At 41.3% G+C, this 12,605-nt stretch overlaps 1 protein-coding gene across 3 annotated transcripts in view; it reads left to right on the plus strand.

Moving 5' to 3' along the window:
- The window catches only part of CCM2L (CCM2 like scaffold protein), a 29,014-nt gene extending 20,381 nt beyond the window's left edge, over positions 1 to 8,633 (plus strand). For all 3 annotated transcript variants that reach the window (XM_074211855.1, XM_074211856.1, XM_074211857.1), the window contains 3 exons: positions 1,810 to 1,939; positions 2,559 to 2,697; positions 3,801 to 8,633. In XM_074211855.1, coding sequence (XP_074067956.1) covers positions 1,810 to 1,939; positions 2,559 to 2,697; positions 3,801 to 4,114 — 583 coding nt within the window. In that variant the 3' untranslated portion in view covers positions 4,115 to 8,633. The remainder of the gene's footprint in view (positions 1 to 1,809; positions 1,940 to 2,558; positions 2,698 to 3,800) is intronic.
- The last annotated feature ends 3,972 nt before the right edge of the window (positions 8,634 to 12,605 follow it).

A 12,605-nucleotide genomic window follows, 5' to 3' on the forward strand; every position in this document is an offset into this window, starting at 1 on the left:
GTCCAGTGTTCTTAGTTGATCAATAAGAAAACTGAGACCTGGGGGGAGGGGAGTTGTGGGGGGGGGAACTTATCCAATGCTACACATGCTACAGGATCACAGGTCTGAGAAAGTGAAAGGACCTTATCAGTTGCAGTATATAGAACACCTAGGAGGGATTTTAACAATTGTAATAAATAGAAGAGCTGAGAGGAACTTTATCTATCATCTTATAATAAATAGCTAGAAGAGCTGGCATTTGAATCCAACTATTTCCAACTCCAAATCCAGCACTTTCCACTATAGCACAAAGTAAGCACAAGGTAACATAGGGTCATCTCACAAATTATCCACACCAATCAACAAGTATCACATCATATTAGTAGAAAGAGTTGTTCCAGGGGCACACAGTTCTTTTGTCCTTAAGATCAGGGTCCTTTCTGCTACATTTGAGCTTCCTTCAAACAGTGAATTTTTTAAGCCTGTATATATAATTTTTTTCACTGAATAAGCATTTATTAATCTTCAATTACCTTATATCAATTATATTACCCCAAGTTTTTTAATAAAAGATTTTATTTATTTTGAATTTTACAATTTTCCCCCTAATATTGCTTCTCTCCCCCCCACCCCCCACAGAAGGCAGTCTGTTAGTCTTTACATTGTTTCGATGGGATAGATTGATTAACCCTGTATATAATTGAGAAATTATTTTGAATTATCCTTGATATATGTGATGTACTTATGATTTCTCTGTGTCTAAAATTTATCCATTGATTCTGGATTAAAGATGAGATTGCATCTGGGGAACAGTCTCTGATCAGCAGTGTATGATGTACTTTCCTAAACGACAAAATGAGAGAATTAGACTAAAGTTTTTCCCAGATCTCATTCCATGATCCTATGATCATTCCAGTAACTAAATCCCCCCCACGTGCATACACCAGCACTATTCAATGGTATTCATCGAAGATTTATCGAATCCTCTATCATCAACAATGTCACTGTCACTCTCAACCAGTGCTGTGCTGGTTAATATTTAACAAATGGGCTCTCAGAGGGTAAAAAATTATATGTACATAGACTTAAAAGTTTAATCTGCATTTTAAGATGTTCTTTAGTTTAGATAATCAATAAATCAAGCCTTGATTTACAGCATTTGTAGATTTCTGCAGCGTAAATACTCACTGAAAATGTAACACTGGCTCAGCCCCTCACAACCATCTCTGTGTGTGCGTGTGTGTGTGTGTGTGTGTGTGTGTGTGTGTATGTCTGTCTGTCTGTCTGTCTGTCTGTCTGTCTGTCTAAGGGAGGGGGAAAGAGGAGAAGGCTCAGACTGAAAATCTAAGATGGCTTTCAAAAAACTGAGCAATCTCCTCAGGTCATTGGGATTTCTATTAAGTACCTGCTATGTAAAGGACCCTGGGTGAAGAGGCAAAGTTGAGTTAAAATATATAATATTCCTGCCCCAGTGGAGCTCATAATCTATGTTGGAGATGTGATGCTTCTCTTCTAAATTCTAAATTGTTGATTATTTCCAGGTTATCCTGTACACAACATGTTTGTGCATAGTTGTTTGCATGTTGTCTCCCCCAATGGACTATGAGCTCCTTGATAGCTTAGGCTGTCTTTTGTATTTCTTTTTATTCTAGCACGTACTGCTTATTAAATGTTTATTGATTGACTGACTAATCTGGTAGACCCCCTAGGAAACTACACTGGGATGAAGGGATCCCAGCAGAGGGGGAAGATGGAGTGGGGAGTAGTCAACAAGGCAGGGAGGACCTGGTGGAGTAAGTCAGGACATCTGCCTCTGTTTGTACCTTCCAGTAACAGTTCCCACGACACCTTTGAAGCCTATTATAGTGGAACATCCACACCCTCCTTCCAGGGCTCTCACTGCAGTGAAAGTGATGGCAGCAGCCTGGGTTTGGAGCAGCTACAGGACTATATGGTGACGGTAAGACCTGGGCAGGGTCTGGAGATTATCCAAGCTCATCTAATCTCTTTTCTGACCCTCTCTATATTTTTGTACTCTGTGAAAGCCTCTTCTCACTCACAGCTTCTCCCCACTCTCCCCCATACCCATTTATGTCCCTCTCTACTTATATCTCTTCCCCTCCCACATAACCACATCCTGTGAAGCTCTACGAAAACTCTGCCTCTTTCCTCCATGTGTCCTGTGAGAGCTTCCATCTGCCCCTTTCCTTCCCTGGAAGTCTACATCCTCTCCTACCTTATGGGATCCCTGCTTTACTCCTATGTCCAAACCCCCCAATGGACAGAGTCCTCTGATAGGACAGAGGATAGAGATATGGGTTCTGTCCTGATCCTCTATCCTCTCCCTCATTCTCTAGGAAGCAAGTGAGAGAGGGGATATAGGGGGCCATGTTCCCCAAACATTTCTAACAGAGCCCTGAGATTGCAATCCAGTCCCCTTTCCAGAGTACCCTTTGCCCCTTGTGTTGCCTATGTCCTCACTCCAGCAGGCATATTTGCCATAAGCTTTACCAAACCCTGTGGAATACATAGTCCCCAGTGGGTCTGTCCTCTGTCTTTCTCCTGGCTCTTCCCCACAGTTGCGAAATAAGCTGTCACCACCTGAGATACAGCAGTTTGCTCTGCTGCTTCGAGAATACAGACTGGGGCTGTCTGTGCAGGAATACTGTGGGCATCTTCTTCAACTCTATGGGGACAAGAGGAAGTTCCTTCTCCTGGGTGAGCCTCCTTTAAACCCTCCTCCTATTCTAAGAGTCAGACCTGGACCCCACCCCCATCATTACTATTCCCATCCCCATTACTACTGTTACCATCATGTGGCATAGTGGCAAAAATTCTAGATATGGATCCCAAAGAACTAAGTTCAAAACCCAGCTCTTCCATATAATGTTGGGCAAATCATTTCATTCTGAGTCTTAGTTTCCTCCTCCATAAAATGAAGGGATGAGACATGATGATCACAAGGTTCCTATGGGATCTTATTCCATCATCACCATGTCTGTCTTCACTACTGCCCCATTATCTCTCCCCACCATCATCCCTCTCACCATAATCATGGTCATCACTATCACATCTGCCATTATCACCCCATTACACCAGTGTCATCAATACCACTATCTTCCTAATATATATCCCTGGCCTTTTTCCATCACCATTCAATTCATCAAAAATTTATTGAACTCTCTAGATATTAGCACCATTATCACCATCAGTCAATGAATATAATTATCACTAGCATCACCATCATAAGAAAAGCATTCCTATATCTAATTCAGTAAGCCTTTATTAAGCATCCATGATGTGTGTAAGAAGCCTATGCAGAATGTTGAAAGAGATAAGACTAAGGACACAATCTACTGTTTTAGAGCTTCCTCTAGTAACATAATAAATGTACTAAAAGTCTATTTATGTGGGGGATCTTGCTAGTCAATGCACAGAAAGCAATGGTATATTGAGTTAAGTTTACCTTAGTTCATTTTCTAACACCTGCTCTAAGAGAGATAGCAATGTTTTAAAAAAAGCACTGGATTTGAAGTCTGTGTGGACCTGGGTTCAACTTTGCAATCTGCCATTTACTAGTGACACCCTTTGGATGTCAACTTCCTTATTTATTAAATGAGAGAGTTAGACTGGAAGCCTAAGACCTCTTCTATGATCTTTAACTTCTATAACCTATAACCCTATAATTCTCAAGTCATTCCCTCTACATAGTGCAGAAGATATGAAGTGTGATGATTCAGAGGCTCAGACTTCCCCCTTTGGCTGGGAAGTATGGGACAAGAGACAGTGAAGATAACAAACCTGCCTCTTGGCCCCTACAGGGATGCGACCCTTTATCCCAGACCAGGACATCGGCTACTTTGAAGGTTTCCTGGAGGGTGTGGGCATTCGAGAAGGTGGCATACTCACTGACAGCTTTGGTCGAATCAAGCGAAGCATGAGCTCCACATCAGCCTCAGCTGTACGCAGCTATGACAGCCGAGCTCCCCGCCCAGAGGCTGAGGCTTTCAATCGTATTCTCACTGGCATCACCCATGACATTGAGGCCCTGGCACAGGAGGGAGAGGATGAGGGTAGTGAGGAGGAAGAGGGGGGTCAGGGAAGAGCTGATGAAGGAGAGGACAACTACCTGTGAGAACCTCGCCTACAACACATATATACTGGGGCCATATGGAGTGTGTGAATGATGAAGCTATGACAACAGTATCTGTGTTTGGGATGTGGGATGAAGCGTCCTGGGAGATTTTCACTGGGTAAGGTTTGATGTGGTGAAATGAAAAGAAAATTAGATTTGGAGGAGGAGGGCCTAGATTTGAATTTACTACATAGTAGCCTTGGACAAGTAACCTAACCCCTCTGGGCCTCATTTTTCTCATCTGTAAAATGGGAGATCTGGACTATTAGGCTTCTTAATCAGGGGTTAAGAGTTAAAGGTCCATGAATAAATTTTAGGGGGGTACTTGAACCTGAATGAGAAAAGAAATTATATCTTTATTTTTATTATCCTTCAGTTTCCTTTGTAATCATATGGATATTGTTTCAAGCATTTAAAAATACCATTCAGAAAAGGAGTCCATGGTTTTCACCAAACTGCCAAAGGAGTCCAACAGACACAAAATGGTTAATAATGTCTGTTTTAGATAATCTCTAAGGTCCTATTCAGTTCTAAATATTGGGATCTATATACTCAGAGAAGGCAGAACATTTTAAAATGTTCCTAGAACCTGAAGTGGGGGCTGGGTGTGTCGGGGTTTAGTGAGGAAATGGGTACCTCAAGAAAAGAGATCTGGGACTAATTTCTGAGGAAGTGAAAGAGGCACATACCCCAGGGAACCCTTGAATCCAGATCCGGCAAGGGAGCAAGAACACTGAGACTAGTCCTAATAGTGAGATGGTCAAGCTCTAGTTGCCTCCCTAGCCCCTTCCTAGTTTAGGGCTTCAGTGCCTATGCAGAACTGAGTTCTGCCAGCAGGGGGCCTATGGCTCTGGTCCTTGGTCAGGCAGTTTAGGAACCACCCCACATAGGTTCTCAGAAGCCCAACCTGATACTGTCCTTTTGGTGGGGAAGCAGGGAGCCGAAGGGAGAACTCCTTAAACAAACCATCTTCTTTCCCAGCTTGCATTCGCTTAGGGCAGCTGGGAAAGAGGGATGGTACCCCCCGCCCCGAGACTGGATAAGAACAAGGTAGCAGCTACTAGGGGGAACATTAAATACTGCTTGGACAGGGCCAGATTGAATAGAGCCCAGGACAACCCTCTATCCATCCCAATAGGAAGATGAATTATAGAAAAACCTACAAGACTTTCAAGAATTCATTATTTCATCAATGTAGATTTTTTTTTTCCTCCTGATACAGACTCTGATTCTTTCAAACCTTTGAATCTGGGTTCAGGAGTTACTTTGGTCCAAAGAACCATCCTTTGGTGGCCAATCCTCAGATAATAAAACTGAATAACAATAATAAGCAAAGCTGAATAACAGATATATCTTGGGGTCCCAAAGCCCCTCCAACTTTCCAGGACCTACCAGAGTTTATATTCTTAGGTTTGTTTGTGTTTTTTTTTGCAAGGCAAATGTGGTTAAGTGGCTTGCCCAAGGCCACACAGCTAGGTAATTATTAAGTGTCTGAGACCGGATTTGAACCCAGGTACTCCTGACTCCAAGGCCGGTGCTTTATCCACCTAGCTGGCCCAAGAGCTTATATTTTTGGTGCCTCAGGGTATCCTTGGGACCAAAAGAAAGCACTAAAGGAGGAAATCTATAGAAGATGGGAATAGCCTATAGTTAATAAAAACTAAAAGATGTTTTCACTCACCATCTGTTGCACAAAAGTTTACAGGTGATTTTTATATAGGATCCCAAGGTGGAATTCAATGACAATCATGGAATATGGACTGAGAAGGATCTTCAGAATGATCTAATAAAGTCCCCTTATTTTACAGATGAAGAAATTGAGATTAGTGGAAACAATTTTGGTCTAGAGATTAGGAGACCTGGGTTCTATACCTAGTTTTCCCACCATCTCATTGTGTTACATTGGGAAAGTGATTTCTCCATCTGTAAATTGCAAGTATTGGGATTAAATGATCTCTGGAATCCCTTTGAACTTTAAATTTCCTTCTAGTTCTGATATGCCATGTTATATGTTTGTTCTAAGATTATATTTTGCCCTGATATTCTATATTCAAAGGTCTCTCCTAGCTCTGACCTTCTTTAGCTTTTGATCTTTTGGGGGGTGGTGGAGGGAGAAGACTGAATTTTCCTGTCTCACCCTGGTTGAATACATTCATGGGCCTGATCCCATTACTGACTGGTATGAGAGTTTTGACCTGGGCTAGTTTGCTCTTCTTAGGCAGCCTGGTAACCCTCCCTCCCCAATACACCCCATCACTATATTGATACCAAAATTAGTGTGGATGCTGGGTTGGCTTTTTAGCTCTAATGTAGCTTTGAACTCCTAAATTCTAGCCTTAGTGAAGCTCAGAATTCTCAGAAGCTCCACCAGCATCCTCCCCAGGAGCAAGTACCACACATATACCCCACACTCCAGAACCTTCTAAATCTTCATTGAGTACTTTTCATGTATTTGGCCCAGTGTGCAGTTCCCTGAAGGAAAGGAGTAAGAGAAGGAAAAAATAAGGTTTTTTTGACCATAAGATGTTCATAATCCAGTTATGGAGACGATTAGGAAGAATCACATGTGAAAAACAGGATAGGGCAGAATCATAATGCTAAACTTAATGCAATGGAGGGTCAAAATTAGATCTTAGGAATGGGAAGGGGTTACTAAGATATGGTTAGGAAAGTCTTATAATAGGTGGGACTTATTAGGGATAGGATTTTGACAGAGAAATTGAGATGTTCAAGGGAAAGTCAGCATGAAGAAAAGCATGGGTGGGAATCAATTGATTAGCAAGCATTACAATGATTTTAAGTCAGGAGCTGTACTAGATGCTGGGGAGACAAAGACAAAGAACAAACATTTCTTGTCTTGAGGTACTCTACATTCCACTGGACCTGGTGTTTTCAGAGGTAGTGAAGGTTCCTACCAGGATAGAGCTGAGAGCTGCTCTACAAGGGAAATACAGTTGATTAGCTAGAATGGACTGACATAATGGAAAGTCCTTAGATTGGAAGAGAGAAGTTTGGACTTAATTCAGGATGCAATAATGATGCTGTAATCATTATATTCTAATTATAATGAAATTATAGTAATAATTTCATTAAGACAAGAATGATATATCAGTAATGACAATAACAACTAACATTTATGTAGATAATGAAGTTGGCAAACTCACATTGCCTACCTTATAGAGTAATTGTGAGGAAAATGTCTTGTAAATCTTAAAGGACTCTAGATATGACCAGAGAAGCCCAACAGTGTCAGCTCAGTCTGTGTTCATAGAACCTGGCCTCCCTAACCAACCTTCCCCTGCTTAGGGCCCAGCCCCCAAGAAAATGAAAGGACTCTCATCTTTGTCCTGTCATCGGATCCTGTTACCTCAAGAATGGGGTAACTTCCTTGATCGCTGAGGAAGTTCTCACCCCACCCCAAACTTCCCTTTTACTTAAAAGAATTTTTAAAAATTGAACAAGTTACTCTCCTGAAATGGAGGTCTCACTGACCCCAAAGGGGTCAGGACTTCCCATTTCATCCTCTACAACTGACTCTTATTTATTCCATCATTCACTTCCCCCCATCTCTCCCTTGGAGTCGCTGGTAGGGGCAGTTGGTTCCCTGTCCGGTGAATGAAACAGCAAGCATGGAACTTCCCCTCAGGCTGACATAGAGTCAAGTCAGCCTGAAGCAAGATTGTGAAGTTGGTGACGTTTATTCTCAGTTCAGAGCTTCCTACACTCCCCAACACCGGAAAGAACTTTCTCCTTCAAGTCCCCCAAGCTCTCTGCTTTCTCACCCACCCTCCCTTACTCTAACTTACCTGCTGACCAGGAAGGGTCAAGGATATGCTAAAGTACAAGTTCAAGTCTGGATAAGAAGAGCTATCTTCTTGTAGAGGATTGAGACTTGTTCTGCTTAAACTCAGAGAATACTGGATGGAAACTGAAGGTGGGCAGATTTCGAACTCACCTCAAGGAAAAGAAGTTCCTAAAATAAGAACTGTCCAAAAGCAGTGGTGCTGAGGGGTATAAGGAATAGTTATAAGGCAGTGAGTTCCCATTAGTGGAAAAGCTCAAGCGAAAGTTAATTGATCATTTGTTCCAAAAAGAGATTCCTAGGCAGATATGAGATGGATTAAGATGCCCTCTGTGGTCCCTTCCTCTTCTGAGAGTATGGTTCTATGAATGACTTGTATCTGGTTGAGAGATGAAGGGCATTTTCTTATTGCAAAGAAAGATAAAAAGAGATCTTCCCAGAGCAATGACAAGAGAAGTTAAGAAACAAGCATTTATTAAATACCTACTGATCCAGGTAACATGCTAAGGGCTTTACAAATATTGTATTCTGTGAGATACTAGCACAGGGCCTGGCACATGACTGGTATTTAATAAATGTTGATTGATTTGACTTGACCCTATCATTACATTGAGTTGCCTCTGCCCAGGGGTATGGAGCTTGGGGGAGTGCATCAGGGTCCAGTAAAAAGAAGAGAGGAACATATAGAGGCAGTGAGTGGAAAGTATATTAATTTATCTTTAGGATTACAGGAATTAAAGCTGGGAGGACTTAGCGGTCACCTCAGAAGCCAGTTCTCCAATTTACTATCTGAAGAAATTGAGGGCTGGAAAAAAGATTTCCCAAGGTCACAGGACTAGTAATAGCAGAACTAGAATTTGAAACCAAGGTCAGTGCTCTCTCCATTATTCCCAGCTTTGCTGTCCTGTCTCTATCATGTCATCCAACTCTTTGTGATACCATTTGGAGTTTCCTTGGCAAAGATACTGGAATGGTTTGCCATTTCCTTCTTCAGCTCATTTTACAAATGAGGAAACTAAGGTGAATTTGCCCAGAGTTTCACACAGCTCACAAAGGTCTGAGACTAGGTTTGAATCCAGGAAGATGAATCTTCCTGACGCCGAGTCTGAGACTATTCAGTGTACCACCTATAACAACAACAACAGACATTTGCTTAACCCTTATTGATTAACTACACAGTGAAGTGGGGGGCAAGGAGAGGCTTATTTACAGGGAAGAAAGTCCACCACCATCATTGTGTATCTGAGGAGAAAGGATGCTATGGTTAAGTAATCTCAGGCAATTTACCCTCTGTAACCTTCAAGATATGGAGATGATTAGAACTGTGGGGAAAGAAATCACTAAGTATCCAGTAGTCTGGGAATTCTTCACAGAAGGTATAGGTTTTGAACTGGACCTTCAAGGATGGAGATTGCTCAAGAGGAGGACACTGAAAAGGCAGGGACATTCATTTCCTTCTTCTAACTGCCTGGTCTAGGGTAAAGGTCTCTGACCTGGGTTCAAAAACCTGGATATAGCACTTATAATGTGAACCAGGCCAAGTCCTTTAATTTCTTTAGGGTTCAATGTCCTCATCTGTAATATGAGGATCATAATACTATTAACCTAATGGAGGTGCTAAAAGAAAAGGACTTGGTAAAGCAATACAGAAATATGGACTATTGTTCTTTTTATATGAGCACTTGAAGAAGCTGTGATTTTGTCAGAGTAGGTCTTCTTTTCACCAACATAGAGCACAACCCTCCTAAAATAACAATAATAGTAACTGACATTTACACAATACTTTGAGTTTTGCAAAAGACAACTTATATCATCTCGTGTGTGTGTGTGTGTGTGTGTGTGTGTGTGTGTGTGTGTCTGTGTGTGTTTGTATCTTTGCCCTAGGAAAACCACAAATGGGCTCTTGAATAGTCAATCATGACTGAACAACAGTGAATATGTAGATTAGCATATGTAGATATGGAGTTAGAGGGATGGAGTTCAAATCCAGCCTCAGATACTTGACACAGATATGTAACCTAAGACAAGTCACTTAAACTTGATTGCTTTGCATCTAGGGCTATCTCCAGTTGTCCTGATACATATCTGGCCACTAGTCCCAGATGACTCTGGAAGAGAAAGTGAGGTTGGTGATTTAGGGTAACCCTCTCTCACTCAAATCCAATTCACATGTATGCCATGACATCACTACCCTCATATCATGGTTGTCTTCGAGAACAAAGGACAAATAAAAAACGAAATAACATCTTTGCTATTTCAGAAAGTAAAGAAGATATTCTTTAATTTGATATGACTAAAAAATTCATCATCAAACTCATAATAAGGCTTTCTGAAATTATTAGAGGCAGCATGGTACAGAGGAAAGCATGATGGATTTATAGTCACATTCTCCTACTTATTCCCTGTTTGAGAGAGTCAACCTTTCAGGATCTCAGTTTGCAGAGCAAGGGGAGTTGGACTAGATGACTTCTGAGCTTCTAAATCTATATTCCTATGAATTTTGGATGGGCTGTAGAGAGCAAGCACCTAGACCATTACTGAACCTGAAGTCTTTGAAGTTTGGTAGGATTTAAATGGAGTTTGTACTCTACTGACATAGTCCACTTTCATACCACAAGGAGGCACAAGAGAAGGTATTTAATGAAAGCTGATGTTATTATGATGTAAGTGGTAATTATCTCAGAAATAGGACAAAATTATCTTTTAACATCTTCACTCCACCCACATTTTATGGTAGGGATTAATTTCTTCACTCTTTCAAATTTTATTTTATTTTTCCCCAGTTACATGCAAAAACAAGTTTCAACATTCACTTTTAAAACCTTGAGTTCCAAATGTTCTGCTTTCCTCCCACCCCAGTCCCCCTCATTAAGAAAGCAAATGATCTGATATAGGTTAAAAATGTCAGTTTCTTTACCACACACATTATCTCATGTCTGATGGTAATTTGGGCCGGGTAAGTCCCAGAGGTCCTTCCTGTACCCTGTAGGCCCAGAGCTCCAGCAGCCTCTTGTCTTCCTCTCCCCAGGCCTTTGGGGCTCCCCCTCCCCCAAGAGTGCTTAACTTGACATCCCCAACCCATGGGGAAGTCACATAGGTACTTCCTCTTTTCTGAAGGGAGCAACCTGTAAATTGTGTAATTGAACCATGTTCCTGGTTCCCCTCCCCACCACTGGCCATCCCCTAGGGGGACAGGCCACCAGCTGGAGGTGTCCGTGCAGCTGGGAGAGCAAAACAACTTACATTACACTCCTTTCTCTCTCTACACTTCCCCCTTCATTTCCCTACCCTCCTCCCTCCCATCCCATCAACCCCCATAGCTGACATTTAAGATAGACTAATTGCATAAAAACAAAGGGCACGAAGCTCGCAAAATCTCCTACCCAGAGGGTTTATAAACTTGCTTTTAAAAAATATATATTTTGATAACTTTTAATATATAACTTATTTCCTTTCCATTTCTATGTTTTTTGGTTTTGTTTTTTGCAAGGCAATGGAATTAAGTTATTTGCCCAAGGTCACACAGTTAAGTTAGTATTACATGTCTGAAGTAAAATTTGAACTCAGGTCCACCCCCACTCCAAGACCACCTAACTACCCTCACATTCCTATGTTTTAATTTTATTCACTTAAATAATATCCTGAGAGAGATGTCATCAGACTGAAAAAGAATCTATAATGTTAAAAATAATAAATAGTAGCTAACATTTATATAGTGATTATGTATGTACCAGGAATCATGCTAAGTACTTTAGAATTATTATCTCTATTATCTGCCCTTTGAGGTACTGTCATTATCTCCACTTTACAGATGAGGAAACTGAGACAAAGAGAGGTTAAGTGACCTGCCTAAGGTGACACAACTAGTAAGAGTTTGAAGCCAAATTTGAACTCGGATCTTCCTAACTCCAGGCCTGATGCTTTATCCACTGTACCATGTAGCTTCACAAAAGAGAACCCTTGCTCTGTATCCTTCAAGATTGAGCTCAAATATTGTTTCCTTCACGAAGCTTTTCCTGATTTACCAAAAGAATTCCTACGTTATATCATCAACAAAACTCTCTATACTTCTATGCAATTATCCCCAAATACTTTGATGGATCCAAGATTTCACTTGGTGTTGAGAATCATTCTACTAGGTAGAATGATACCCACCCACACTTTTCATCCTTCAGCTTCTTAGTTGTGCTCTTCCAGAAACCCCATGAGAAGCTCTACCCAACCTGCTAGACCTTTGTCTATGCCTGTTAGTATTTTGTAGGTCACTCTCTCTCATCTCTTGCTGACAAGAAATGGCCTTTGATAGTCTATGATAGGCCCATAGCTCTTGGATGCATAAACTCTAGATGAACTAGACAATTCAGGAAAACCAGGCCTAGAGAGGTTCAGTGAGTTGCCTGAGGTCACACAGATAGTATAGGAGATAGAATTAGAATCCTATCTGTCTGACATCAAAGCTAGTATGTTTCCTGGGCAGGCAGTATGACTGACCCATCTCTTCCTGGGGTCACAGGTCTTCACTGATATATTTTATGTCATTTCTGTGCAAGTCCTCATTGGTAGCTTGTGCTAATCTCCTTACACCCACCAGCTATCTTTCTATTATCTGTGAGGGCAAAGGTGATCACAATTTTAATTCTTCTGAGTATTAGAGTTCTAGTCCTCAACTATAGAGCATCACAAAGAGAA

The sequence above is a fragment of the Macrotis lagotis genome, chromosome 1, assembly GCF_037893015.1.
Source record: "Macrotis lagotis isolate mMagLag1 chromosome 1, bilby.v1.9.chrom.fasta, whole genome shotgun sequence".
NCBI lineage: Eukaryota > Metazoa > Chordata > Mammalia > Peramelemorphia > Peramelidae > Macrotis > Macrotis lagotis.